Source organism: Aspergillus pseudotamarii (assembly GCF_009193445.1).
Source record: "Aspergillus pseudotamarii strain CBS 117625 unplaced genomic scaffold BDV38scaffold_7, whole genome shotgun sequence".
Taxonomy (NCBI): Eukaryota; Fungi; Ascomycota; class Eurotiomycetes; order Eurotiales; family Aspergillaceae; genus Aspergillus; species Aspergillus pseudotamarii.
In genome coordinates this window covers 40,765-66,389 of record NW_022475021.1, presented here as the reverse complement: position 1 = coordinate 66,389, position 25,625 = coordinate 40,765, and the positions used below count along the sequence as shown (strand labels likewise).

The window sequence follows — 25,625 nt, the reverse complement described above, 5'->3', positions numbered from 1 at the left end:
CCATGCTTATAAACTCCGTTATCCCGTTTCCTCATTCAGTCGTTCATACATGATACCGTTAAAATAGAATTAGCATTATGATTAAGAAAAGACTTCTTCCTTAGCCATTAGGGACTTCCGCCCCTTTTATCACGGGTGTTGATAAGAAAGCTCATCAGCGGACATGTGAAGATCGCTGGTAAAAAAGAGGAGGAGGAGAAAAGAACACCAAAAAGGGAGCTGCACATTCTGGGCCTCTAGATCGATCGCAAGACAAGCAAAACCTAGCTCGACGATACTTTCGCGGCTGACTTGAAGGCTGTTTCGACGTCAGTCAGTCGGAAACCGGGGGCTCGTCCTAGAATGACCATCTTTCTTAGAAGCGCTAGTTACAGATTAGCTTATTAAAGTTACAATCCATCATGATATCTCACAGAGTGTTTACCTTGAACGAACTCCTCGATGTTGAGAACACAGGCCGCTGGTCCTGCTGCATTGCCTGCTTTTCCAGAAACGCGCTCATCGGCACCATCGTAGTTGCGCAGGGGCGGCGATTTGGGCTCATGATTATCATCGAGGTCCATAGCAGTGCCCTTGGATTGATTCAGTGAAGCCTGTGGAGAATTCTCCTGATTTTCGAGCGTAGGAGTGGCAAAGATACACGGAGAATCATCAAGACAGAACCCTTTTTCTTCGAGATAACCCTGAACATCGCGGCAATCAAGCCAGGTGCCATCCAGCCCGTATATCTTAAGAAGCTCCTGTCTCTTCTCCGATGGCGGTCTATTGTCCATCTCCTGAGTGCTGCCCGGAATCGAGCCAAGAACTCGGCCCGGGAGTCGCATGTTCTCAGGATACAGAGGCTTTCCATCAGGCTGCATTTGCGGATAATGCGTGCCCGCACCGCCAATGCAATAGAAAGGCACCTTCGGTCTTTCCAGGGGCTCTTTTGGGCCTGCACGGAGGAGGGAAGTAAGACAGCGGGCCATTTTGTCCTCTTGACGCACGCAGGTCACGAGACGGAAGACACGATATATGTCTTGGGGATCTGTCCGTGGATCGGTGAACAATTGGTACGCGTACTCTATGCAGTACCGATGGAGACGACGAGCAAATGTTGGTTCGTTATAACTGTATGTAAAAGTAGCGCTGCCGTTTAATGGCCGTTCGATGTCTCTTGGGAGATTGCCTAGATATGAGCGGTTTGCATATTTGGTGGAAGGCGATACTCTGATGCGGTCACTCCCTGGTGGCTTGTAGAATGTCCCACTTTCCCCGGGATTCCTATTCATGGTGTATCCAAAGGTAAAGGCGTCATTGGCGGCCTTTGCAGAGGATAAAGCGGCTAGTTCTATATGATGGATCTCCGCCGTAGTTAATGAGTTCACATTTGATAATTTGCCTGCACGGTTTACTTGCGAAACGGTGTAGTTGAGCTGCTGGAAGAGATAAGGATGAGTGAGGTTGAGATCAGACTGGATGGCCATGTGGTAGAAAGTGGATAGCGATTGAGATATCCTGCCCATGCTTTCTTCGAGCTCTGACACGCGTGTTTTCAGATCCTGAAACATGGCTTCTCTCTTCAGTCGGTAGGTCCTTTGTGCAGCCCGGATCTGAGCCCGACGATCCTACTCGAAAATTAGCTATTGCCCAAAAGTTTAATCCGCCCAAGAGTAACAGTAAGTAATACATTAGGTGAGGTATTGCCAGGAGCTATCCTCGGTCTACCGCGTTTCCTCACTCGGTTCGCCGACTGAGAGGGCTCGGGTGAGCTCCTCTGTTCAACAATCTGACCATGGTCCGATCCCGGTTCTGCACCGATTGCCTCCGATATGTGTGGAAACCGATCGGGCTGGTAGTAGCGCGCCGAGAGTGTCTGGGATAAAAGGTAATCTGCCATGACTACGGCTATGCCCGGTGCTCCGAATGGCGGTAGGGTTGATTATATTTCAAGGGGGAACTTTTTATAGGGAGACGATCATCGAGTTGGAATTATCAACGAGATTCATTCCAATTGAAGATAATAACATGATGAAATTGCCTGATGCTTGGCGGCAGTTGAGCAATGGCCCAGTGAGATGTAGATTTCTTCCTCTTGTGCCTCGGCTGATCAAATAATCGACGTGGCTGATCCGAGGATCTTTTAAACGGACCAATCACCGCCCGACGTCGTGCCTAACTGTGCCCTACTAATTCACGTTAGCTCCCTGACTTAGTTACGATAAGGAATCGTAAAGTGTTCCAATCTGTGCCTGAAGAGGCTCATCAGGGATATGGATTAAATTCAAGTTTCACTTGTATATTTCCTGAATGAGCCTAGCATGCCCCATTAAGCATAGTCAGGGATAGTTCCTTCGGACGGGTTGCCATCTGGTAGACAAATAGGCCGACTCTGGACGTTTTTATTGTCCCAGTCCGCGGCCCCTAAAGGAATTTTGTCCGCCTGGCCGGGTTCTTTTCGCTTCTCAAAACGAGTCGAACCCACATGAGAATCATACTATCGCATCCACATCAGAACAAGCACATGTGTAAAGTCCACACTGCTACACCCATCGTTTTCTTAACCAACCACCACTAGTGACGTAGTAGGATTGGCTTCGGCACGTCGGTATCCGATTCACCTGAGTAGATTTCCTGTTCAATACTGGGAATTGCTACGGTGAAACAGGACATCCTGGCAGAGCCATATTTTTCAGTGCATATACCCACGTGAATAGGCACCATAGGGAGTTCACGGTCCGAAGAATAACTGAGCTTCACTGCAGATATGGCGACGATCCCGAGAGAATGGCATGTCATGGGCAGGATCGGGATCGGGAGTGAAATGTGGACTGGGCGATTATGCCCGATCGTCGCTTGTGATATCTGTCGTGAACCCGAGGAAGTGCCTAGAATATCAGGCAGCCGGTTCTAAATAATAGTAGCTAGGTTATGGGCCATTACCCGCTCAGTTTGAGGGTCATACTTCCTTTGACATCGAGATGTAACGTCGTGATTCTGAAAGCGGGTCAAGGACAAAATAAAGAGGCGAAAGGGATGTATTTATTCTGTATTCAGATGGGGGTATGTCAAATGGTCATGTAAATGAACATCGTTATTTATCCTACTTGTGAGGTCTTTGCCGGGTGACTATAACAAAGGCACGCGTATTATCTCTCTGATATACTTGGGAGTAACGACTAACGTATATCAGTCGCAGAATAAAGTAGCCGTACAGTATGCTCTCTCCCAAGGTCTGCATCTTTCCATTCAGCCGACAAGGCCGCTGCGCGGGGATGTAAGAGCCCGGAAGATGCTGACATATCTCACTCGATGCATGTCTCAGGGGCATTCCTTCCGTTTGTTATAAATGAATCTTCGACAAGTAATTTCCATCCATCACTATGGTAGCATCGTGAAGAGAGACGAAAGGGCTGCTGATGACTATGACCTATTAGCTTTAGATAAGAAATCATGTTTGCTTGCCAGAGTGGATAGAAGCCTAAGGCTGGGACGAAGTAATAGACTTGATAGTAGGTTTAAGAGATAATGACATGCTATATAGCGTCTAGCAGTGTCAGCAAAATTACGAAATATGCCGACCTCAGTTTCAATGCAAAATCTTGCGGAATAAAAAAAAATACTAGGTTGTGAACAGAATGAAAATTATAAAAATAAAACCCTCGACGGAGGAAGACTGACCTAGTACCACTGGCACCAATTCGCTTCAGCCAGCAACAGTCCACAAGGAGATCTAGCATAGCTGAGTACCTAGTACTGTTACCTGCAGCTGATCCGCAGGATCCATACTAGTGTATTATTACCTAGGACTAAAGGCATTCCAGGGTAATACAGTCTACAGACAGCAATACGTAGACTAGCTCAAAATATCCCTGCAGGTCACTAGCTCCCAGATCCATTAGATGCGGGCTTCTGCTGACTGATTTCTATTAAATCTACGTAGGGAGGAGGAGGAGGAGCCATCCATGATAGGTCTCTGGGTCTTCATTACAGAGCACCGAGGCATACAGGAACATGCATTAGCATGCAGATTAGTGATTGCCTGAGAGAAATAGCCCATTCAGTTGTGAGCCCAACATACACCAGCTGTGTTGACTCGAGCTGATACCCCCCGGTATACTGTCTTACTATCCTTACCCATATTTTCATCACAAGAAAACGCTTATCGTAATGCAAAACAGAAGACACTCAGGAGTACCGTACGACTCGCAGAAAAATAGCTCTGAGCACCAATGAAATTTGTAAGGCTATTTCGAAAACGTACGAAGCACTTAAGGAGACAAACAACAGCACGACGATCCTTACGCCGCAACCATCTATTCTTCAACACTAGTCACTTGAACCCTTGCAGTACCAAACTCCCACCCTTCTCTTAACCACCCGTCAGCAACGACAGAATATCCGGATGCTTTGTTGATCACATCGAACGAATTTGGCCGCGTGTCCTGCCAAGGTGCGTCCCAAGTAAGAGTAGCGATGCGTTTGCCATCTCCGTCCACAAGATCAATGCTACCTTCTTCACCATCTGCTATATCAGGACGACGGCAAACATAAACCCAAAAATCCTTGTCCTGAATTTCTTTGCCCTCAAGGTCATGAGGGGGGATCTCGGTTCGTTTGTCGATCCCATCAAAGAATTTGCCCCTAGAAACAAAACCCGAGCATGTCAATAAAATATATTGATAAGTAAAGGCATCAATAATGAATTCACATATTGGCGCCAAGATATTGATGGTGATGTGGTAGTACGTACCACGTAAGCACTACATTGCCTGTATAGATGCTCTTGCCAGTGGCATTTATGATTCTTATAGCAGAATGATACACGGCCGTGCCCATTTTGTATGGAAAGCTTGACGTCGTAAGCCAACTGAACCAGGACGAAGAGTGCGGAAAAAATGGACAACACTAGGGAGAGAACAGAGTCTAGCTGGGAATATGTTCCTATTTAGGTTTCAGAGTACCAGTAATGGCGGATTCACCGGCATAAGAGCCGCTTGAAGCCTGTTGCAGTCTACTTGGGTATCTGCGCATTGTCAATCACTTATACAGCAATGTATGAGAGATTTTATGTATGACTGCAGACCGGCACACCAACAGTACACTGTAGTATTTCCAGCCAGGCGCTATTTGGGAGGGTGCACGGGGCATATGCTATACAGACTGGCAACAGCAGTACTCCCATGTTGAGCCCCATCACCGAACCCCTCAGGCACTGCCCCTCACATGCAACGGGCAATATTCCTGGTCAATGAGTACGCAGTAACACACCATCTGGACTCAGAAAATAGAACCCAGAACTCTAAACTTGATTCATACTAGTTCCTTACGGGGAAGTCTCAATGATGATCCCATCATGGTGCCCCGACCGTGGGTGCCTTGAATTAAATTACTTAAGTATACTCACCTAACTTCAAACATCCCGCCAAATGAAATATCATTATTTGGATTAGACGGCCTTTTGTATGCCAGTAAGTAGGTTGTATAAGCTTACGGAAGTGCCTGTTATAGCTACTGTTCTTGGTAAATTGCTAATAACTAATCAAGACTAACATCGATGGGTCATTTTAGGCACACGCTGTTCCTTCAGTACGGTATGCTGTTGATTTCTTCTGGTTCAAGCATAATATCGCTTGCACCAAAGGACGTCCAATGAAATGTATTGACAAGTTATTGTCAGGTCTGGTTTATGTAACATGAAGAAAGAATGACAATAAGTAGGATAAACCAGCTAGGATGACAAGAAAGGGAAGGGGCAAAGGTGTATGCTCCTCCTTTTCCAGATGGGTAAAGGAATACTTTAGCCCTTCTTTCCAACTTCAACATCGACGGTGCCAATGGCACCACCCACGCGGCTCCACGATCCAATCTGGACCCAGTAATTTTCGTTCCATTCATCGACGCCGAATTCGTTGGTTCTGTTACCCCACGGACAGTCCCAGTGGACGTTTCCAATCTTCGTTTCACCGTCGTATATCTCAAAACCTCCAGTTGTTCCAGAAGGCGCATTTGAGCGGCCACAAGAGTTGACATTGACAGAGCCGTCTGGAGGCGCTGTCTTTTCGTTCACATCTGAGTAAGAGATTTCGTGATCCTGGTTTCCGTCCTTGTACCACTTGCCACTGGTGCTCTGTTAGAGGAGAGGCCAGTTGCACTTGACAGGCAAAGTGGTTATCTTCTTACTCGTAGAGTATAGCATTTTTGATACTCAAGGTATCCGAAGACATCCTATTTATGAGATGGACCGTGACCCACTGCGCTGATACCATTTTCAAAAGTGGGTGTTTAGATTCTGCAAAATAACTATATAGAAATGGAACCAAAGCAGCTGAAAGGAAAGCTTGGATGTTTGAGAGATTGAGTTGTGTTCTTGCTGGGTCATTTATAGGGCTCTTATATTCGAGAATCTCCCCGCATCTGTGTGTGTGTGTGTGTGTGTGTGTGTGTGTGTGTTCCCCAGATGCATTCATCAGACTATGTGATACTCAGCAACGTACAATAGAATGGAATCTTCCACTGAATACTACTGTAGGAGAAATGCCTCAGTTCATTGACTATCACATTGAGCACAACAGTGGAGCACATACCGGCTAGCATTTACCAACCATGTCTGCCACGTTACCATAAGCTGCATGGGCCAACAAGTATTATGCAAAGCCAGACAGAGACCCACCATGTTGTCACAGTGTTGTGGCCAATAATAAAATATAGAGCGCTGTTGGTTAGTCACTGGTTTCATGGATGAGGAACTGAAAAGGGGCCTACTGCAAGAACGAAAAAGATGTGAACAACAGAAAACCGGGGTGAGTAGACCACCTTGAGTGATCGGTAAAGAGGGGGTCCGAGCAGTTGCAATCGACGTCGGCAGATATTATTCGATCGAACATTGGCGCGGATACGAATATCGAACATATCTGGATTAGGCTGATGTCTGGCATTTGAACTAGCCCTAGCGCCTGCATTGATTGCTGTATTTTGATTGCATGGCTTGCGCAATATCTCCACCACCACGCAGCAATTCAGCCCTCAACGAGCAGAGTTGGATGTTGTCAACTAACAACGGACGGGAGGGCGGACTGACCGTCGTGTAACTGTGGTTCCTTCCCCGCTAAACATCGGATATATTATATAAAAGGTACAAACAGAAGAACCTAAATAGCCCCCTTAAGATGACTTAAAGATGGTCTGAAGTACAGAATACCATATACTACTAGAATCCTCCTAGAACTGCAGATTTAGGATAGTTAATTTGCTACCTCACCAAGATGTTCCGATTGTATGACTGCGTCGTAACTGGATATCATAACCTATCATATGTGTATTTTGGATACATGCATGCATGTATTAGTGTGGTGAAAAACGATTCGGCCGGAATACCCGCCAGGCAAGTGGCTCACCGCTCACCACATTTTGTATGCAGGAAGTTTCCCCCATGTTAGAGATTGACGCAGATGGCTGGCTGAATGTGACCAGAGGGCTGTACATGTGTATTGTGGCAATGGGAGTAGGATTTATCTCAAGTTATACCAACCACAGTTCTCCGAAGCCTTTTTATCGTTTATAATAAAAGGCAGAGCACAGAAAGCTGCCTTTTGCTGTGATCGTAGAGAACCGTAAATGAATACGTGAGGCATTGTGAGGTACAGAGAATGACCACCATTGCCTGGACTACTATATTTTCTACGCTTACCCCAGTACTAGACCTACAGCTCGCTTCAAAGTGGATCCGCCTTCGTAAACCCGTATTACATGGTAGGTGTGAAACCACTTGCATGTCGAAGTATTTCGATCATGTAGACGTTTGACGTAAGTAAATGAATCTCATTAGCCTTCTACACACTTGCCCACGATTGCTAGCATGTTCCTGTATCTGCCAGAGAAATGCATCCAGGCTGCGAATTGATGTATAGATGCCCAAAATAACATCCCAAATGCCAAGTAACTTAGGGGAACGGGCTCAGGTAACTTTCTCTCCATGGATGCCACGCACTAGACCCATCAACAGATTTTGAGACATTCTTGCACAAAGGATGCCGCATACTGCCGATTATGCAACAACTGCGTTATGCAGATTACCGTCACGGAATTGTCTATTCGAGTACTCTTGTGTCATGGCTACCGTGGTATCAGGGTATCATGAGTTGACTTGCGGAACTAAGCCGAATATCACCGCCGTCACAGTTATGTATTTATAAGAACAACAGCCTTGGAATGCCTATTAGGTTCAATGTGCCAGTCTCTTTCGCATTGGTTCTCTCATCTATTATACTGCACTCTTCTTGCCCACACGGAAGCCGTACATAGCTGTACAACAGCCCAACATGGTTGCTGAACTTGTTCCATACTTTGATGGGATGCAGCAAGGGCAGGGGTATGATACGGACCATTTACTGAGTTATGGATATATTCTTCTGAAAGATTCTTCGAAGCTAACACACAGATAACTGTCGCATCTAGATACGATACCTACCTTCAAGAGCTCCGTGTAGCAAATGCTGTTACTATAACGTCTAAAACACCACCTTCTGATACCTATGATCTAACCTATAAGAGTGACGAAATCCAGGACTACACGTAAGATAAACATATGTTTGCTCTTTCTGTACACCCCACCATTCAGCAGACTGCAATGCTGACTTCAGATCTCTCATCGTTCAGGGAGCTTGCGAAGTCATTGGAGATCACCGCTGGGGCCGCCATATCAGGCTGGGGCCAGTCGGCCAAGGTGGATGCCAGTTATCTCAATTGGTCCAAGGTGGGAATACAGGAATTAACACTAAAGATTCTTCGCTGTGCCTGACTAGCTGATTATCAATTCTCCATAGTTTGAAAGCGCCACGACTACCTATCAAGTCGAGGTGTCATCGCAGCAACAAGCGTCAATTGATAACTCATATTCCTTTAACAAAATCTCAACTACTAATCCACATGCAACGTATGGGGACCGGTTTGTTACAGGTAGGAACATTACGTCTCATTTAGAGTCCATTTCAATATGATTATAGACTTTATCAAAGGTGGCAAGTTCCTTGCCCGTGTAAGCATATCCTCAATTAACAAATCCAGCACGGAAGAAGTCAAACAGGCGTAGGTTACCAGTCTATCGCCATTTTGCACTTTGAAATCTGACTCTAGATTTAGAGCCACAGTCGCTTTGACGATGTACGGGGCCACCGGAGAAGTGACGGAGGAAGTCAAGAATGCTGTGTCGTCAATTCAGAAAAACTCTCGGACAACAATCTGGATCCATATCTCTGGCGGCGGAAACAAGTTGGCTGCAACCAAGCGAATTGATGCAACTCCTGAAGATGGAGATTCACCGCTCTTTGAAATTAAAAAGCAGGCTGATAATTTCTATCAGGAGGTGAAGGATGGGAAGCATAAATACAGACGTTTGTAAGTATATTTTTTCTCTTCTACCCAACATTGCCGTGAAGGTCATATAAGGTACTGAGACCAAGACAGCGGTGTCTTGTGGAAATACACCAATGTCCCGGATTTTAACAATGCATTCGATCCATTTGACTACACAGCTGCAAACAAAAGGGTAAGACCCTTGTTGACCTCTATGCTCAGCATCATGACAATCGAATAACTTTACTAGAGCTGGAACCTTTTCGAGGATTTTACACAGTACGGTGTCTACATTAATGGCGTCAAAAAGAGTATGACAATCCGCGGCACAGTGATTGGAACTGATGCCCAAACTTAGCTAACACCAACGTTTAATATAGTGCCTGTTGATAAGTTCCTCAAGGGCAGGCAGCAGCAGGCCGATCTTTATGACGAAGGGACAACAGTAAACCTGGCAATCTCCAACAAGGTGAATCTGAGCGTTGTACAAAACATCTCGATATTAATTTTTTTTAATGTATGAACAGGTTGAAGCGATCGACAAAGACCCAACTGAGGTGGATAAGCCACTTCCGTATCCAAAGCCATATGAATTTCAGAGAAAGGTCCTGGTAAGTCAGCTGTCGGTTTTGTATTTTGGACATTACTATTATCGATATATATACTGATACTGATTGTCTCAAAAAGCTGGCTCTGAAGACAGTGGCTTATATTGCCCAAGAGAGAACTGTTGACGGCGGCAGCATCACTGATAGTAAGCATGGATATTCCATTTGCCAAATTTGCCCAGCGCCAGGCTAATGGTCCTTTTCTTTTTGCAGTTGCGTTGCCAACTCTTTACGGAGGTGCAGAGAAGCTATTCGAGTTCAAAGCATTTGACTTTGACGCTGTCATCGGCACCTCGGTAGTATCTTTTGGAAGGCGAGACTCATCCTATATCTGTCTCAATGGCCAGCGAGCTGGTGATTTTGGGTATCAGGAAGAAAGTGTCTTTTGGACATTCCCAGATGAGGTAGAACAAGTGGCAGAGCAAAAGATCAACGTTTCAAAGGTCAAATCGGCAGATTTGATACGATTGAGCCGTACCGAGACAGGGCCCAGGTTTCTCTTTGACATTTACACTGAAAAGAGCGGCTAATAGGATGATAAGATGCCTCTACACCCTTCAAAGGACAAACATACAAATGGGTTCCCAAAGGTGAAAGGCATTCTCCATGTCTTGGCTCGTTGGTATGGCTTTTGTACGGGACTTCTTCGCGATGCAGCTTCTTAGGATAGGATTTATTATGCTTAAAATTTATCTTTTAAAGCTAGTGGTCCTTTTATTAAGAATGGAATTTTGAGTATTGTAATGTCTATTGATTCTTTAAGCTGAATTTATAGTCTATTCCGGTGCCCTTGAGCATTACACTTATGAGGCCTAAGATGTTCTACGAAGTTTTGTTATTGGGATTTGGTGCCTTTCGAGTTATTCAAAAGCTAAGATATATGCGTCTTCACTTGGATGCCTCCCGTCGTTGTCGACCGCAGGCAAGTCCTGCCCACCAGTATCCCTGGATATAAGCTGGCAAATATCTCGGAGCCACCGGACCCGCGGAATCCGAAACCCCAGCTGGGCAGGTTGTCTGTCGCAGATCTACAGATGATGCTGCTCGCCCTTATGTGTCTGTGAGAACCGTGAGGTGTCACCGTGAATTGTAATACTCACCTATTCTCTGATTGAATTATTCATCGTATTATTTTGCATTGGTACAATTACACAGAGGATAACAGTATCAACCATCAACCCCTAATGTAGACTTGCGCTATCCCTTGGTTATACTACAGTTCATCACATGTCCTCGAATATTAGGAAGGGGTCCTTGGATATATGGTGTTATAGCCCTCAGATGTATCACGCGCACAATATTCAGTCGGCCTAATCTCCCCAGAATCTGTAAGCTCTGCATCTGGTCTATATCCGGAACCGTTCCGGAGCCGCGGATCAGGTTGCCACTATCAAACCGTAACTAGATATACTCATAGAGCGACCCTGCGATAGCGGGCCTTAATAGCGGCAGTAGCCCACGGCTCTGCTATGTCCCCATCCAACCATTCCCTCTTATAGTATCTACTATGATGTTAACGAAAAACAGGGTGAGACCGGCAGACAAGCCGTCACTCTCGATAGCTAGTAGATTGGATCTGCTCCCAGCTATAGCTTCGATCCTAGTCGCGGGCCTTGCTGCCCTCTTTACTGGCTTAAAGCGAAACAAGTCCGGCACACCAACCTTCTATCTCCATGTCGCGTACGCCATTCTGCGCAAGGCGAGCGCTCGCCTCTCTCCATTACAGTTGCAGTATGTTCTCTCCCCAATATTCATACCCAAAGCTCATAGGTAAAAGATGGATATCCCCTTCTACGGAAAAAGTGTATAAGCAATATATGCAGTCGCACGGGGCTGTGTCCCAATCAATAGAACTGGAGTATGATGCGAAGGGCCATTGGATTGGAGACAAGCATGCACAGAATGTATTGATCTGGTACCATGGTAGGACTGCCACAAAATACAATTGATATCGTCCACACCATTTCCTAACTGAAAATAGGAGGAGGTTTCTGTCTACCTGCCAACATTGGCTACTTTAAATTCTGGGAAAGTCTCATTCAGAGTTCGTCCGCTGCGAGCAAGGACCTTGCAGTGTTCGCGGTCGCATACACACTAGCTCCAAACGCGCAGTATCCAATGCAGCTTATTCAATCAGTCGAAGCATTGCGATACATTCTAACCAGAACTAATCGTGCCCCGGCCAATGTTATGCTAGGTGGTGACTCTGCGGGCCGCAACCTGGCCGTTGGTGTTCTCTCGCACCTGACATCGCCTCATGAAGCAATAGCCAAACTGGATTTTCAGGAGCCACTGGCGGGGACCGTCCTCATTGCACCATGGACATCCCTTGATGTGAGAGCAGACACAGAATTTAACTGTCTCGGTGACGTGATTACGCCAGACGTTGCCAAACCCTGGTGCCAAGCGTATCTAGGAAGTGCGAAGCATGATTGCTACACCGACGCCAGCACAGCTCCTTCAGGCTGGTTTCAACATTTTAAAACACAGGAAATTCTGGTTCTAGCAGGGCAAAATGAAATTATGTTGTCTTCAATTCGACAGTTCGTGGAGAAAGTCAAGGTGAGCGCAACTCTTGTCAACAGAGAGGACAAGCTGACAATGCAGACTGGCTTCCCTTCTGTTGAACTATTTGTTGGGCGTCAGGAAGGTCATGTGGCCCCTATATACAATCTGTATGTGGGAGATAATGAGGAAACACAACAGGAGAAGAGATTGAAAGCCTGGCTGAGAGAGCTCCTCTGAGGGCTATTTCTAAGAATAAATCGTCAATTGTCAAATTGGATTTGCCTATGATGATTGAGATCGCTGGGTACATAGCGTCAAGAAACGCCTTGACTAGTTCAACGACTGCTATTTACATAGTAATTTGGTTTAATAACTCGCTATAACTTGGCCCCTATCGAGTCTTGAAGCCCAGTGAATGCTAGGTGCCATGCAACATTGAACCATGTTGGTGAAACACCCGTAGGAAAGCCGGAAAGGCGGAAAGAAGCATTATTATTACTAAGATTATACGTTCAGTATAATTATAGCACACTAATTAGACTAAATGTCGATGTGAGGCGGGACAAGAAGGTAATTTTTCAGTAAAATAAGATAAATAATTAGAGTGGAAGGGAAAGTACCAATAAGATTCAGTCCTCATTATGCCGGTGTTGTAGGAGAATCATCGGCTTCTCCGGGAAAACTCATCCATAGGATATTCCTGGAAATCAGATTGCTCAAATTTGAATTCCATGGCTCCAATAGCAGCGGTCGGATGTTTGCTCGTACAGGACCCAAACGAACCAGATCTACATGTCGATCCATGAACGCCCAACTGTTGCTTCCATGGTAGTTCACCGATCAGGGCCCTGGATGGTCTGTACGGGCCGGAGATCTCCACCAACAGAGAAAAGAGTCGAACAAAAAGCCCGAGGTTAGGGAACGAGTGGGAATGGAGTTTAGTGGAAAGCTATAGCCTCCGGGATAGAGGCTGAGGGGCTCCCTAGCTTGCATAATGACGCTATGGCTTGATCAGACAGGGAAATGGAAGGATTTCTTTGGCAATGTTTCACGCACGGTTGTAAATCAGCTCTGAGACATTATGTATCATATGACAAGGCGTTCTAGTTTGGGGGACTATAGTATAACTCCTACAACGTTTGCTAGAATCCGTATTGGTTCTGGTAGCAGCATCTCCTTCTGATGGTGGTGAACCACAGTTGAATATTCGACCTTTTCAATAGTGCCGGGGCTTGGTAGCATAGACTTTCTATGACCACCACCTTAGACAAGTTGGTTTGTGGCTCCTAGAGCGGGTAATGACGCAAAGTTTTATGAACATCTGGTCGTATCGTTTGAGCTGTGCCCAGGTGGTTTTGTTCCAAACAATTCTAGCACATTTGGATAATGGAAGTACAAGCCGCAGCTCTGCTGTTCTGATAGCTCCCAACGTCGGGAATCTGGTAGGATCCGGCAAGGTAACTAGGATATCCACATATGAGCAAGTCCACCACCAATGAACGGCATATCCATATTTTTCTGGCAAAGATTAGTTGGGGAAAGGCTGGGCCCATCTTAGGTCCTTTGGTAATCATACGGAAGATAATGACCATAGAATCCGTGCCGACCATTTACGAGAGCAACCCTTCAGGTGACACTTGGGCTGCGGCGGACGCGAGTCCCGCTCGTGCGTTCTAGACTTTCCGTGAAAGCCAGGGCTTGGCCATGCCAAGCCAGTCTTGACTCCGGCGATTTCACTGCCAAGACCGGGCAAACCATGGACGTCAAAGAATCAGTGCGTGCATATCGTGTTGCAACTTGCAAGTCATACGAGTGGTCCTCCGTTGCCACGGTTGACAGGCCGTCGAATCACTATTGACGTCGAGACTTTACCCCAAAATTTTCAAAGGAATTATATGTGGGCATAATATATCAGGTTTGCATTGAAAACGCACGGACCAAATGTTGCTTGCGTTGTAGTTACGAACGGCTCAGCTAGTGATGTAATCAAGAAAGAGCACTTTTTACCCTAGAATGTAATTTACTATTACAGTTAGGATATAGAACCCCAACCTTTGACAAATATATTGTTTTCGTACATCAAAACCGCATTCTAGTCATGGTTCAAGCTCAATTACTAGCTTTGAACGGTTCTACAGCTGAGCCTCATGAAACATCTAGCACTAAAGATAGCGCTGATAGGCTTTCCTGAGCACAGCCTCATTCTATTAGTCTCCATGATGTTTTTAGTGGGTAGAGATCGCTACAACGAACTATACAACTGTGAAGGTTGATGGGTGGCAACACACTGTGCACTTCTACGGCCCCATGAATTAGGGTGTACCATACCGAAGATAATCCCATCCCTGGGACGTGCTACTATATCTGGCGCTAATCAATCGAATATGGGGAAGTTTAAATGAACTTGTGACCGGATAACCTACGAAGAGAACAAGCCACACCTTGGTGTTGGGCTCGTAAATAGCATTCAGCAGAAACAAGTCTCACTCGCAGAAACAGGGCCTAGATACACCCAGATCTCGGGCCCTAGCCAGTGATGAATTGTACCATAATACCGTTTCTACTTATTGTCGATCTTGCAGCACATCTCTATACTAGACAATAAGAAAATGGAATATTTCAGTATACGCCGGCATAGGCCATAGCTATGGTTCCAAAGTATCATGGTCATCCGGGAACGAATAGAGACATAAATTCCTAGTCATGAGATTCAGGGCCAAGTAGCTGGAACTTGTCTCGATCGGCCTGGCCAGCTTGCAACAAACTCTTTCTTTCGTCCATGTATAATCGCGGAGTGCATAGACGCATATAAAAGCAGTGATACGCTCACCATATCTATCCTGGAGAACATCAATCACAACCAATTCACGGTATTTGAACTACACCACATATAAAAGGCATCTAGCTTTCTTGAGCTTCAACATGAAGTCACCAATCTATCTTCTCACTGCCCTCCTTCCCCTTACTCTGCCCCTAGTCAATGCGACTCCAACCGCGGAGCCTGACGACCTTGAGGTCGAGGGATCTGTTCTTGAAGAACGGGATAATTGCAGAGTAGAGCGTCCATTTCCCTACCGCAAGTACCCCTGCGACTCCAGTGACATTACCGGTCGATCCAACAGAGGCGAAACTGTCAATTTCCAATGCAGATACAGGTATTTTATGAAAGCGTGAAGCATTAATCACTGCTTACACAAATGCAGAAACTGGTACAAGACCCCCAAGGGATGGGTGCAAGACCGCGACAAGCCCCGTAATTGCAGTACGGTGACACCTCATGGTATCTATACTAGATATGATACTAACATCCTGTAGGAGGACCCCGTCCCAATAGTTGCAACTAGAGCTATGCTGCTCTCCAGGTCACCGAAGGCTAAGGAGGAAGACCATCTGTACGTGCTTGTGAGAGGGAAATTACAAGATGGTGGATGTGTGTTGGGGAGCTTCATGTCATTCTTTCACCATGCCGTGGACTTTTTTCATTTTAGTTATTTCGTGAATTACTGGACTTTTTAATTTCCTGATTTATAAAATGTTTAATAATTTATATAGCTATGCACTAGTAATGGAATAAATGTAATGGAATATATATCCTTGTTGTATCTTATAGTAATACTTTGAAAGTTCTATTTCTTAAGTTCAGATTCTGGAGCATGTTTGGATTGAGAAGCTGTCAACTTCTCTGTCACTGCGTGCCATAAGCTTCCTGCATATGCTCAAACTGCCTAATGCTAGCGATGTTGTTTCGCTGACTCGAGTTTGACCCTCATGCACCGGCTAACTGTAGATGATGAAGAGCCAACGTAGGCTCTACGCCAGAATGAATCTAAACATGGATTGCGATAGCTGACCGTGGATCAAAAGAGGTTCTAGTGTCCTATGCGGCTTACAAGAATAACAACATGAGCACCTGTTCACAGCGACTAGCCCTCAATTGCTTATGATCCACCGATAGTCCCAGCTCCTGAAAGGTGAGATAACGTAGCACTAGTCGAGCAGACTCAAAGCAATCATTCAGTGGTCTGATAAAAAGCTCAAATAAGAGAGAGCGATGGCAGGTGTGCGTAGCGTAGACCTCAGCTGTGGTAGAAGGCTTGAATGTTGAAAAGAGTTTGCGCCAATATCCAGTTTCGGTAATTGACGAGGCTCTGTTGGCTCACCCATGTGGCTGAAGCCATGCCCAATGATATTGATATATGCCGCTTAAATAGCCTGGTGCAGTATTACTGTAAGGTACTAGAAAGTTCTATTTGAGAACTAGGGGCTTGCTAAACCTAATCTGTATATTTCTTACTTACTGCGGTGTACGTACCTTGAGAATCTCACTGGTCTGGTAGCCAGCCGCAGAAGGTCATTTCACGGTTTTCAGACAGTGGAAGATGTTATTGGGCCACTCTAGTCTTGGGCTTCAAGGGGGCTTGCAACCTCATAAACCCGGAGAAAAATCTTGCCATATCGTCATAATCATCCACTTCGCCAACCCAGCTCACGTATTGATCCGGCCGGACAATAACAGCGGCACCGCGGCTAGGGTCGATACCGTAATTGAGATAGGCTTGTCCATGTCCCTCATGATAAGATTGATCATCGACGAAGACTTTCCAATAGTCCCAGCCCATCTGCTCATTATATGGATGGAAAGCCTCCGGCAGATCGAGAAGCTCCACTCCTCTCCGCGGGCCAGCATGGACTGTGAGAACTTCGATAAAGCTATCAATCGGCTGACCAGATGGAGTGTATTGGCGAATGAATGAGTCCAGACTGCCTAGCTTGTCACCAAGCCTTTGCATGCGTTGCATATTTTGGGGCATCGTAAGTTGACCCGGGAACACGATAATCCGCCATCGCCCGTTGCTTTTTAAGCGCTCCTGCAGATGCCATGGACGGGCGTCAGATTGATTAAGTACCTTGAAACTTGGCATCCGCTTGCCAATGTCGATCTTTGTGGCCAGATGACTCTTGCTGACCACTCTACGTTGGAGATTGGCAGCAACTTCAGTACCATCTCCCTGCTCAGCAGAGTCGCCTTCTTTTGCCACGATTACGCTAGTACCATAATTGACCACTGCTTGCATTAGCCTGCAAATGAAAATCAGGAAAGCATAAAACCTACCAATCCCACTGGCAAATTCATTCCCCTTCTCCATTGCGTTCTTGAACTCTTCCATACTGACACCTTCGTCTGCGACGTCCTTTGCTGGTCGACCCGAAAATAGTCTTGATAGCCGGTGGTCAAAATCAATCAGGTCTTGCGCAACCCGTCTTCTCTCTGACTGATATGTCTTTAGAATCGATCCCTCACTGTACCCTTTGACTACATGCGCGATCTTCCATCCGAGATTATAAGCTGTGCAAGCGGTGAGTAGTGGACCTCAAGTTATTATATCGGGTATACATACTGTCCTGCATGCTTACATTCATACCCTGCCCCGCCTTGGGCGAATGCGTGTGCACCGCATCACCAGCCAGAAAGACACGCTCGCGTAGAGAAAAGTGGTCACCCACACGCTGCCCGATCTGGTATGCTGTCCACCAGTCGCAGTACGTATAGTCGATCTTGTATGGATGCATAATTTGTTGCGCAGATTGCAGGATAACATCTGGAGTGATCCACGATCGGTCAGCCTTACCTCCATTCTGCGCATTCTCGGTCGCCTGCAACTGGATGTACAATCGAACAAGCTTATTTTCCCGTGGGATGACCATAACGCTACCCGCATTGGCCGAGTGAATGGCACACCGATAGCGGATATCCGGGAAATCCGTGATGGGTACAATGTCGAGTACGCCCCAGATATAGTCCGTGGAGTCTCCCTCGAGCTTGAAGCCAAGCTGGCGCCGCACCCAGGAATGCGCACCGTCGCAACCAACCATGAATTTCGCCTTCACCGTCTCGACGGAGTTGGTGTTGCTATTCGCTTTCGCCGTACGAATGAGATCATCCGTGTCGTCGGCAGCTAGGTTACTTCGAAAAAGCCCGTCATTGATGGCTAACTGTGTGCCATCAGCTCTCCGGTGGTGCTGTTGTCGCTGAGCAGGAGTAGCCTCTTCCTCAGACAAAGTGCGCAATGTGACTGTTATCGGGTAATCCTCGAAATCCGCAGCTTTAGATTCATCAAACTCGAACATAGTAGGCAGCACGCCACGCTCGACCGTGATATCGCTATGCTCTTTGATTGAATCGAGGAAGAACCGCTCAATGCGACCCTGATGTAGCACTACCTGCTGAAAGCGACTGATCCCGGGGATGGTATCCGGAATCCGGTCCGAACGTTGCAGAATGCCATCCTTGTCGGGGTTCCAGAAGCAAATCTCCAGCATGTGGTTAGATTCTCGCCAAACCCGGTGGGCAAAATCAAACGAGTCGAAAATCTCCAGGGTGCGGCATTGTAGGCCATCCGCCTGACCATTGAAGATCTGTAGCTCCGTTAACCCTGCTTTTTGGACCAATATATGGCAGACACGCACCTTGGTGCCACGCTTGTCCACAATTCTAGTCTTGATGTCGAACCGGCTCAACCAATTTGCCAGCATGAGCCCCGCGGGTCCGGCCCCCACAATAAGAACATCGACATGGTCTTCTTTGGCTGACAAGGTCTCGGACATGCTGATGGGGATATAGATAATTGAGTTATACTGACTTGTGACCGGATGACTAAAAGTTCGAATGCGGGCACCTTTTGTCCCTGTAACTGTAGTTCAATATTTGTCGTGAATTGGACAGAATTTTTCGGCGGGGTAATACTTTTGTTCACAGCCTTGTCTGCCCCGCAGAATATGCAGGCGTAGTCTCGGCAAGGGCTCAGACCTCAAGGGGATCGTCATGATGCTTTTCTCGCGGCCGATGCGCGTATAAAGACGGCGTTTGGGATGGTTCTCATATCGCTGCTCGAAAGTACATCCGGATTAAAGTTCCGGAGCCCTAGGTCACGCCTAATCTAGGCCTGGCTGATACTGGGGTAATCAAGGTACAGCAATTAGATGTAGACTTGCGAACTGCTGTATTACCTGATACGGTCGGAGTTCTGCGGTTTGAGGCAGTGCGTACGTTAGCTGGGGTGATACGTATGACCTTGGGATATCTACACGATAGTCCCTGTACTGCTCTATGCCCCTTGGAACCAGTGTCTACGATTGGATTCAAGTGAGTAATGATATAGAAATAGACTAGAATATTAGCAACCACGTATACACGACCCTGCCTCTAGAGGCTTGGATCAACGTTAGTTTATGTTTTGGCCACGTTATAGGGTTGTGACGGCTGTTGAATGGGTCTGGGTTATAGATAGATAACTCAATGCGGGAGTTTTGGTTGGGAGAGAGTGCAAAACCCCACGGATTAACATGACACATGATCCGGACTACTCAGATTAGTATAGATCATATCTTATAATTAGGGTAATCGTCTAGCATGAAACACAAAGGGGCATTTTACCATCGTCGTACGTGTTCATCCCGTCACTTATCGAGGTTTCCTCGGAATCATTACTTCGACATATGCAATCTTCCACGCCGGACTGGAGCTAATCGCTTCCCACTAACGTTGCCTATTTACGAAGCATTATTCAGCCCCTTTCGAAGTGGTTTCCCAGACTCCCCAGGATTGATTCTCTGGGTCGCGAACCTAAATATCATAACTTCATGCCTAGCCGATCCGAACCTCGCCGGACAATTAGGTAGGCTTCAAAACTTACCGCCGATTAAGTTCGTCCAACTGTCTATTACTTTGCGATGACCTTCATCGTTGTATAAATAAAGGAGTAGGTTCATATACAATATTCTAATCAAACTTCTAGTGGGATAATATTCATTCGGGATACTTGACTTACTCCGACTTGGCATCATGGGGCAAGCGCGGTGATATCCAGTTTCGACCCATGTAAATCAGACGAATATTGCACAAACTGAGCGGGAGGAGAAAACATACGGAAATGAATTAATTAGTTCAATTGCAACTATGTTCTTATGGCCGATTTTCTTCCAACAGATCCATCCGTACCTAAACGTCGGTATTATGGCTGCTTATCTCCGATCCACTAAATTCATAGCTACGGCGGTACGGGCTACATTGTGGCCGATTTCCGATTTTATATCCAACTTGAAACCGGACATAAGCAAGTCCGGAGGTAACAGGCAACGACAAGGTGAACCTTCCTAAATTCCATGATGTTGGTATAAATAACCATGAAAGGGCAGTGAGCCAGAAAATGTTCTTGAAGATTTAGAATATCACAATTGAAAAGCAGAAATCCATACTATCATCAGACCAGAAACAAAATGGCCACCAATTACGCCAAGGACCAAGGCGCAGATTTCAGGAATGAGATCCGGCGTGTCGCCGTCATCGGGGTATGTCATGCATACAAGATCTATCCCAAGCCTGCTGGTGCCCGTTCCAGTTCACTAACGAAGATGACCTAGGCCGGAGGCACCGTCGGCAAGCCCATCGCCCAAGAACTCCTCACAACAGGCAAACACACGGTAACCGCGCTGACTCGTACCGGGAGCCAAAGCACCTTACCCGAGGGGATCCAGACTGTGCCAGTCGACTACGACAATGAGGCAAGCCTATTGAGTGCCCTTCAGGGTCAGGATGCCCTAATAATCACATTACCCGTGACGGTAGCACCGGACACACAATCCCAGCTTATACAAGCCGCCGCTAAGGCTGGGGTTAAATACGTGATGCCAAATGTCTGGGGTTGCGACCTCATGAATGACGCCCTAGTAAATAGCGGACTAGGCTGGGAGCGGCTCCGTAGAGCTTTCGACGAAATCGAGAAGACAGGTGTTTCGTCGTGGGTGTCCCTGATTTGTGGGTTCTGGTATGAGCATAGTGTGAGCCTTGGGCCGCCTACTTTCGGGTTCAGTTTTGCGGAGAAGAAGATGGTATTGTTTGATGATGGGGAGACTAAGATTAATGTTAGTACTCCTGCGCAGTGTGGGAGGGCTGTTGCGAGGTTGTTGAGTTTGAAGGTCTTTCCGGAGGATGAAAACGATCAGAGTGTGACACTGAGTCGTTGGTTGAATAAACCCGTGTATATCTCCAGCTTCCGGATCGCCCAGAAAGAGATGTTTGAGAGTTGGAAGCGGGTCACCGGTGAGAAAGATGGGGCTTGGACGGTTGCGTATGAGTCCAGTCGTGAGAGATATGAAACGGGGCTCGAGCGGATGAAGAATGGAGACCACGGTGGCTTTCTTCAGGCAATGTACTCGCGTGTCTTGTTTCCAAATGGAGATGGGGACTATGAGAGCAAGTATGCTTTGGCTAATGAGTCACTTGGTCTTCCCCAGGAGGATCTTGACGAGCACACCAGGAATACGAAGGCTATGGTTGATCGGGGGTATGATTATATGACGAAGCGTGACTGACATGCATTCTAATCTATGGACAATATCTTCCTTCACATGAGTTGTTCGACTGGAAAACAGACCTTTCAGATTTAAATACTTCCAGTACCTCGCATAATCACCGTCGCTTTTCTTTGATATACATAATTTGAGTTGAGAATAGCACTCCGCTGACTCGGCTAGTCGAATATTTTCCCTGGATTGAGCAAATAGCTTGAATAATCATTAGCACAGTGTGAGATGCACATCGATCGTGACTTACTGAGGATCCAAACTGCGCTTCAATGTGCGCATAACCCCGACCGTTTCAGGTCCCAGCTCTTCTAACAAGCACTCCTTTTTCCCGAGGCCAATGCCGTGCTCGCCCTGGGAGACCATTAGCCAATCTGTTGCGTCCAGACCCCGATCATTGAATATTGAACAATAGAATTACTGACCGAAACTGTTCCCTCCATCTCCACGGCTCTATGTACCATTGCCAGAACACAGTCTCGAACAGATTGCTTCTGGTCTGGGTCGTTCGGATTATACATCACAGCTTGGTGGAAGTTTCCATCTCCAACATGTCCTAGAACACTTGAGAAGAGCCCCAATTGACCGGATTCCTTCTTAGAGAGGTCTGGAGCGGTCAGTCAATCAGCTTCTAAAAGAGCTAGTCGGATACTGTACCAATAATCTCTGCCATTCTCGATAGTGGCACAGCCACATCAGTAGACCATATCTGGGTACCCTCAGGTCGCACCGCAAGCATTGCCCACAAAGACTCTTTTCTCGCCGCCCAAAGACTGTTCATTTCCTCATCACTCTTCGCCAACTCAAAGTTCTCTCCTCCATGTTGCGAGCTGATTGTCCGAACTCGTTCAACATCCTCTTCTATAGCTCTTAGTGTGCCCGAGAATCTGTCTCTCGCTTAGCGATATCCGACATCGTAGCATGGGGAAACATACTTGAAGAGCAACGTGGGTTTCTCCTCCCAGAGTCTACCCCCCGCTCCTCCGTTCTTATTGATGACCATCATTTGAGTCTCGTCCATCATCTCCAGCGCAGCAATTTGGATTCCCGTACGCATGATTTTGGATGCGGTGGCCGCTGCCTCGCGGATGGAGGGAAATGTGGCAACGGCCACACTTTGCTTCTCCGGTATGGTTGCCAGCTTCAGAGTGATTTCTGTGATCATCCCGAGTGTTCCTTCACTACCCGTGAACAGGGACGTCAGGTTGTATCCAGCAGATGTTTTCCTTCTTGTTGTCAGCTACTCCTGTATAAGAACATATCTCAGAAGCATCCGTACCGCGGCCGATGTCTTGTTTTGATCACGCTTCCATCCGCTAAGACAACTGTGACATTGACGACCCAATCCTTCATTGTGCCGTATCTCACGGCGTTTGTTCCGCTATACATTGACTTTTAGATGTAACCTCGAAACAGCTGCGGATGATGCGAACGCGTGTAAACTCACCTGCAGTTGGTTGCGACCATACCGCCGATCAATGCCTGTAAATCAATTAGAACACTCGATGAGGCCCGGAGAGAAATAAACGTACCGTGGGACTGGGATCCAGTGGTAAGAAAAGGCCGCTGTTTTTGAGGAGATTGTTGAGATCAACCCAATTCACCCCCGGTTGGACTACAACGTCCATACTAATCGAACCATTAGCGCTGGTTCTGTATATGTTTCCACCAAGACACTATACTCTTCCGGGTGAAATGAGATAATCTGCTTCATATCCGAAAAGTCAATGGTTAACCCCGAATATGGCGCGACAAAGTTCCCTTCGACGCTTGAGCCACCAGCAAATGGAACTACATGGTTTAGTGAGTACGACATCCAGATCAATTCAATCGCCTCGCAGGACAGAGTTCCGAATACGCACTCATTGGAATCTTAAAGGCAGTACAGATCTTCGCGATAAATGCCACATCCTCCGTACTCTTCGGCCTAGCAACAGCCACCGGCCTCGCCTGGCAATTCGACGTGGATAATTCAGAATATCCATGAATTGCAATTTCCTCCTCATCCCAAGACACTGAGTCCTCTCCTAGAGTCTCCTCAATTATCTTGATTCCCTACCATGGACTATATCAGCATCCAACACGGAAACGAAGACGCGGACTCGGAGGGTATCGGTACCTTTATCATAGCCTCTTTATCCGCATACTCCACACCCTTTGCACCCTCGACCTCTGGTGAATCTCCCTGAGGTGAATCTGACGATTGCCATCGTGAAACCAGCAGACATCCTCCAATTCCAGTGACCAGACCCGTGAGACCCCATTGCGCGGAACTGCGACCGTTAGAATTATCGCGAGCTTGCCGCGTGGCCTCTACATGGTTGTATCGAGCGAACGGCGCCCGTGCGGGGATCGTCGCTCTTCCACCAAGGCGGAACCTCGGGAGTGATACTGCTCTTGACATCGGTCGCATTGAGAGCTTTTCTCCGGTGGACTAATGGTGTCACTGTGAGAGAGTAATATATTTTCCGAGTTGGAATGGAGTATGTATTTTGTTCGAATCGGAATGTTGTCCGGTGGTGAAAGTCCCTTGGGATCCCTTTCGCGGGCGCGGCTTTTCCCAGTCGGGAATATCCGACCGTTTCATGCAAGTCGTTGTTTTGAGTCTAGTTGATACCACCCTGGACTTATTATCTTCCTGTCCGAGCTGTTTGTCACTGTGGTCGGATTATAAGGGACGGGGCATGTTAATATGTTTGTCATATGGGAAGTTGACCTCACTCAGGGATGTGTAGTTAGTATGTACTAGACCTTTATCCACCCGACGAAAGACACCAAGCACGGTGTTGATCAATGATGGTTAGATCGGTAGCTGATCCCGGTCGCGACTTCGAAGAGATGAAAGCCTAGGTGTCACACGGAAATCTAAAGTAATCACGTTGGTCAGTCTACAAAAACGAATCCAAGAAGAGTCAGACGAGTCGGGACGGGGAGGAACATACTGGGCGAGGTCCCTGCGAGTACCCACGTGTTGAAGAGAACCACTGATAAGCTTCAAGCGATCTATCTTTGCTTCGTCTGAGTACACATAGGCTACTGTTCCCTCAAAGATTATAGCTCTTCCTAGAAAGCTGCGAGCGAGTTCCTATGAGCGTAGTAGTGCAAGCGGGCTCCTTGTCGAGGGCCGCCGGAACGAGGTTATGGGCGTAAAGATCGATTATGTTCGCGCGTCGGAAGGATGTCAATTTGGGCTACAACGTCACGGGATGCGCAGTTCAGCCGATTCAACATCATGTAGCGGCCCACAAATGCGCTCCGATGTTGTGCGATCAATCATGGTGATTAGTCTTTCCTGGGTAGGAGTACATGAATACAAGTCGTGCCCCTCGGACAACGCCGCTTTTGCATCCCATGACTCTATACCCTCGGAGGCAAGCATTATTCTGCATGCTATTCAAACGGCAGATCGATGCCACTCTGGGGGTGGTTGTGGCCTTAGAAGTAGCGACGGATGATGCGAAGTGAAATAAAAGATGGTGCTAAAGTATATCTGCTGTCCGAAGAGCTATTAATGTGCTCCAATTTCTTGCTCCTTGGTGTTTCTAATGCTCTTGAAGGTGAACTGGACAGGTTAGCTACTCGCGGGTCATTGCGCTTCTACATTAGTGAAGACGATGGCAAGTGGCTTTCCAGCTATAGTCACTAGAACCTCTTCTCCAAAAACGTAACGGGAAGAGAGATGTGTGGGGGGATTATTTGGCATAGACACCCGCGAATGTCTTTAATCGTATGATTTGGTCCTGATCGTAAGAATGGGCCTTTTCGAGAACTAAGAAACGGGAGCTACCAGGAGGGTCATCAAGAGATGGATGC

General features: G+C 46.8%; 9 protein-coding genes across 9 annotated transcripts; 4 read left to right on the top strand and 5 right to left on the bottom strand.

The window, feature by feature from the left end:
- Positions 1–263: 263 nt before the first annotated feature.
- Positions 264–1,879, bottom strand: BDV38DRAFT_268318 (bZIP transcription factor; the record flags this gene model as incomplete). The annotated part of the gene is made up of 3 exons (XM_032056748.1): positions 264–364; positions 425–1,607; positions 1,721–1,879. 3 exons carry the CDS (start codon positions 1,877–1,879, stop codon positions 264–266), a joined length of 1,443 nt encoding a protein of 480 aa, XP_031917569.1.
- Positions 1,880–4,295: 2,416 nt separating this feature from the next.
- BDV38DRAFT_278860 (aegerolysin type hemolysin) lies at positions 4,296–4,818 on the bottom strand (the record flags this gene model as incomplete). Its single annotated transcript, XM_032058846.1, has 2 exons — positions 4,296–4,623; positions 4,733–4,818. The coding sequence occupies 2 exons, from the start codon at positions 4,816–4,818 to the stop codon at positions 4,296–4,298; spliced, it is 414 nt and encodes a 137-aa protein (XP_031917568.1).
- A 961-nt stretch (positions 4,819–5,779) lies between these two features.
- On the bottom strand, positions 5,780–6,291 carry BDV38DRAFT_296186 (aegerolysin family protein; the record flags this gene model as incomplete). The annotated part of the gene is made up of 2 exons (XM_032062876.1): positions 6,163–6,291; positions 5,780–6,101 (listed from the first exon to the last, which is right to left on the bottom strand). The coding sequence occupies exons 1-2, from the start codon at positions 6,246–6,248 to the stop codon at positions 5,780–5,782; spliced, it is 408 nt and encodes a 135-aa protein (XP_031917567.1). The 5' UTR covers positions 6,249–6,291.
- A 2,009-nt stretch (positions 6,292–8,300) lies between these two features.
- On the top strand, positions 8,301–10,471 carry BDV38DRAFT_278858 (uncharacterized protein; the record flags this gene model as incomplete). The annotated part of the gene is made up of 12 exons (XM_032058845.1): positions 8,301–8,350; positions 8,437–8,553; positions 8,638–8,734; positions 8,805–8,937; positions 8,997–9,066; positions 9,121–9,375; positions 9,445–9,526; positions 9,584–9,644; positions 9,714–9,802; positions 9,861–9,944; positions 10,021–10,087; positions 10,155–10,471. The coding sequence occupies 12 exons, from the start codon at positions 8,301–8,303 to the stop codon at positions 10,469–10,471; spliced, it is 1,422 nt and encodes a 473-aa protein (XP_031917566.1).
- A 366-nt stretch (positions 10,472–10,837) lies between these two features.
- BDV38DRAFT_278857 (Alpha/Beta hydrolase protein) lies at positions 10,838–12,686 on the top strand (the record flags this gene model as incomplete). The annotated part of the gene is made up of 4 exons (XM_032058844.1): positions 10,838–11,001; positions 11,469–11,672; positions 11,719–11,864; positions 11,923–12,686. 4 exons carry the CDS (start codon positions 10,838–10,840, stop codon positions 12,684–12,686), a joined length of 1,278 nt encoding a protein of 425 aa, XP_031917565.1.
- A 2,631-nt stretch (positions 12,687–15,317) lies between these two features.
- BDV38DRAFT_188986 (uncharacterized protein) lies at positions 15,318–15,980 on the top strand. The gene is made up of 3 exons (XM_032052231.1): positions 15,318–15,604; positions 15,653–15,711; positions 15,765–15,980. Exons 1-3 carry the CDS (start codon positions 15,372–15,374, stop codon positions 15,791–15,793), a joined length of 321 nt encoding a protein of 106 aa, XP_031917564.1. The 5' UTR covers positions 15,318–15,371; the 3' UTR covers positions 15,794–15,980.
- Positions 15,981–16,831: 851 nt separating this feature from the next.
- On the bottom strand, positions 16,832–19,139 carry BDV38DRAFT_296183 (putative FAD monooxygenase; the record flags this gene model as incomplete). The annotated part of the gene is made up of 4 exons (XM_032062875.1): positions 18,918–19,139; positions 17,849–18,866; positions 17,563–17,796; positions 16,832–17,514 (listed from the first exon to the last, which is right to left on the bottom strand). Exons 1-4 carry the CDS (start codon positions 19,053–19,055, stop codon positions 16,832–16,834), a joined length of 2,073 nt encoding a protein of 690 aa, XP_031917563.1. The 5' UTR covers positions 19,056–19,139.
- A 1,587-nt stretch (positions 19,140–20,726) lies between these two features.
- BDV38DRAFT_296179 (aromatic alcohol reductase) lies at positions 20,727–21,986 on the top strand (the record flags this gene model as incomplete). Its single annotated transcript, XM_032062874.1, has 2 exons — positions 20,727–20,798; positions 20,871–21,986. 2 exons carry the CDS (start codon positions 20,727–20,729, stop codon positions 21,819–21,821), a joined length of 1,023 nt encoding a protein of 340 aa, XP_031917562.1. The 3' UTR covers positions 21,822–21,986.
- Positions 21,980–24,216, bottom strand: BDV38DRAFT_278853 (putative D-lactate dehydrogenase (cytochrome); the record flags this gene model as incomplete). Its single annotated transcript, XM_032058843.1, has 11 exons — positions 21,980–22,013; positions 22,063–22,166; positions 22,238–22,419; positions 22,470–22,699; positions 22,748–23,038; positions 23,092–23,193; positions 23,260–23,294; positions 23,345–23,441; positions 23,495–23,603; positions 23,675–23,867; positions 23,932–24,216. The coding sequence occupies 11 exons, from the start codon at positions 24,214–24,216 to the stop codon at positions 21,980–21,982; spliced, it is 1,662 nt and encodes a 553-aa protein (XP_031917561.1).
- Between the last annotated feature and the right edge of the window lie 1,409 nt (positions 24,217–25,625).

Coding starts and splice junctions, on each gene's coding strand:
- BDV38DRAFT_188986 (XM_032052231.1), top strand. CDS start 15,372: ATGAAGTCACCAATCTATCTTCTCACTGCCCTCCTTCCCCTTACTCTG. Junction 15,605..15,652: donor AATTTCCAATGCAGATACAG/GTATTTTATGAA, acceptor ACACAAATGCAG/AAACTGGTACAAGACCCCCA. Junction 15,712..15,764: donor CGACAAGCCCCGTAATTGCA/GTACGGTGACAC, acceptor AACATCCTGTAG/GAGGACCCCGTCCCAATAGT.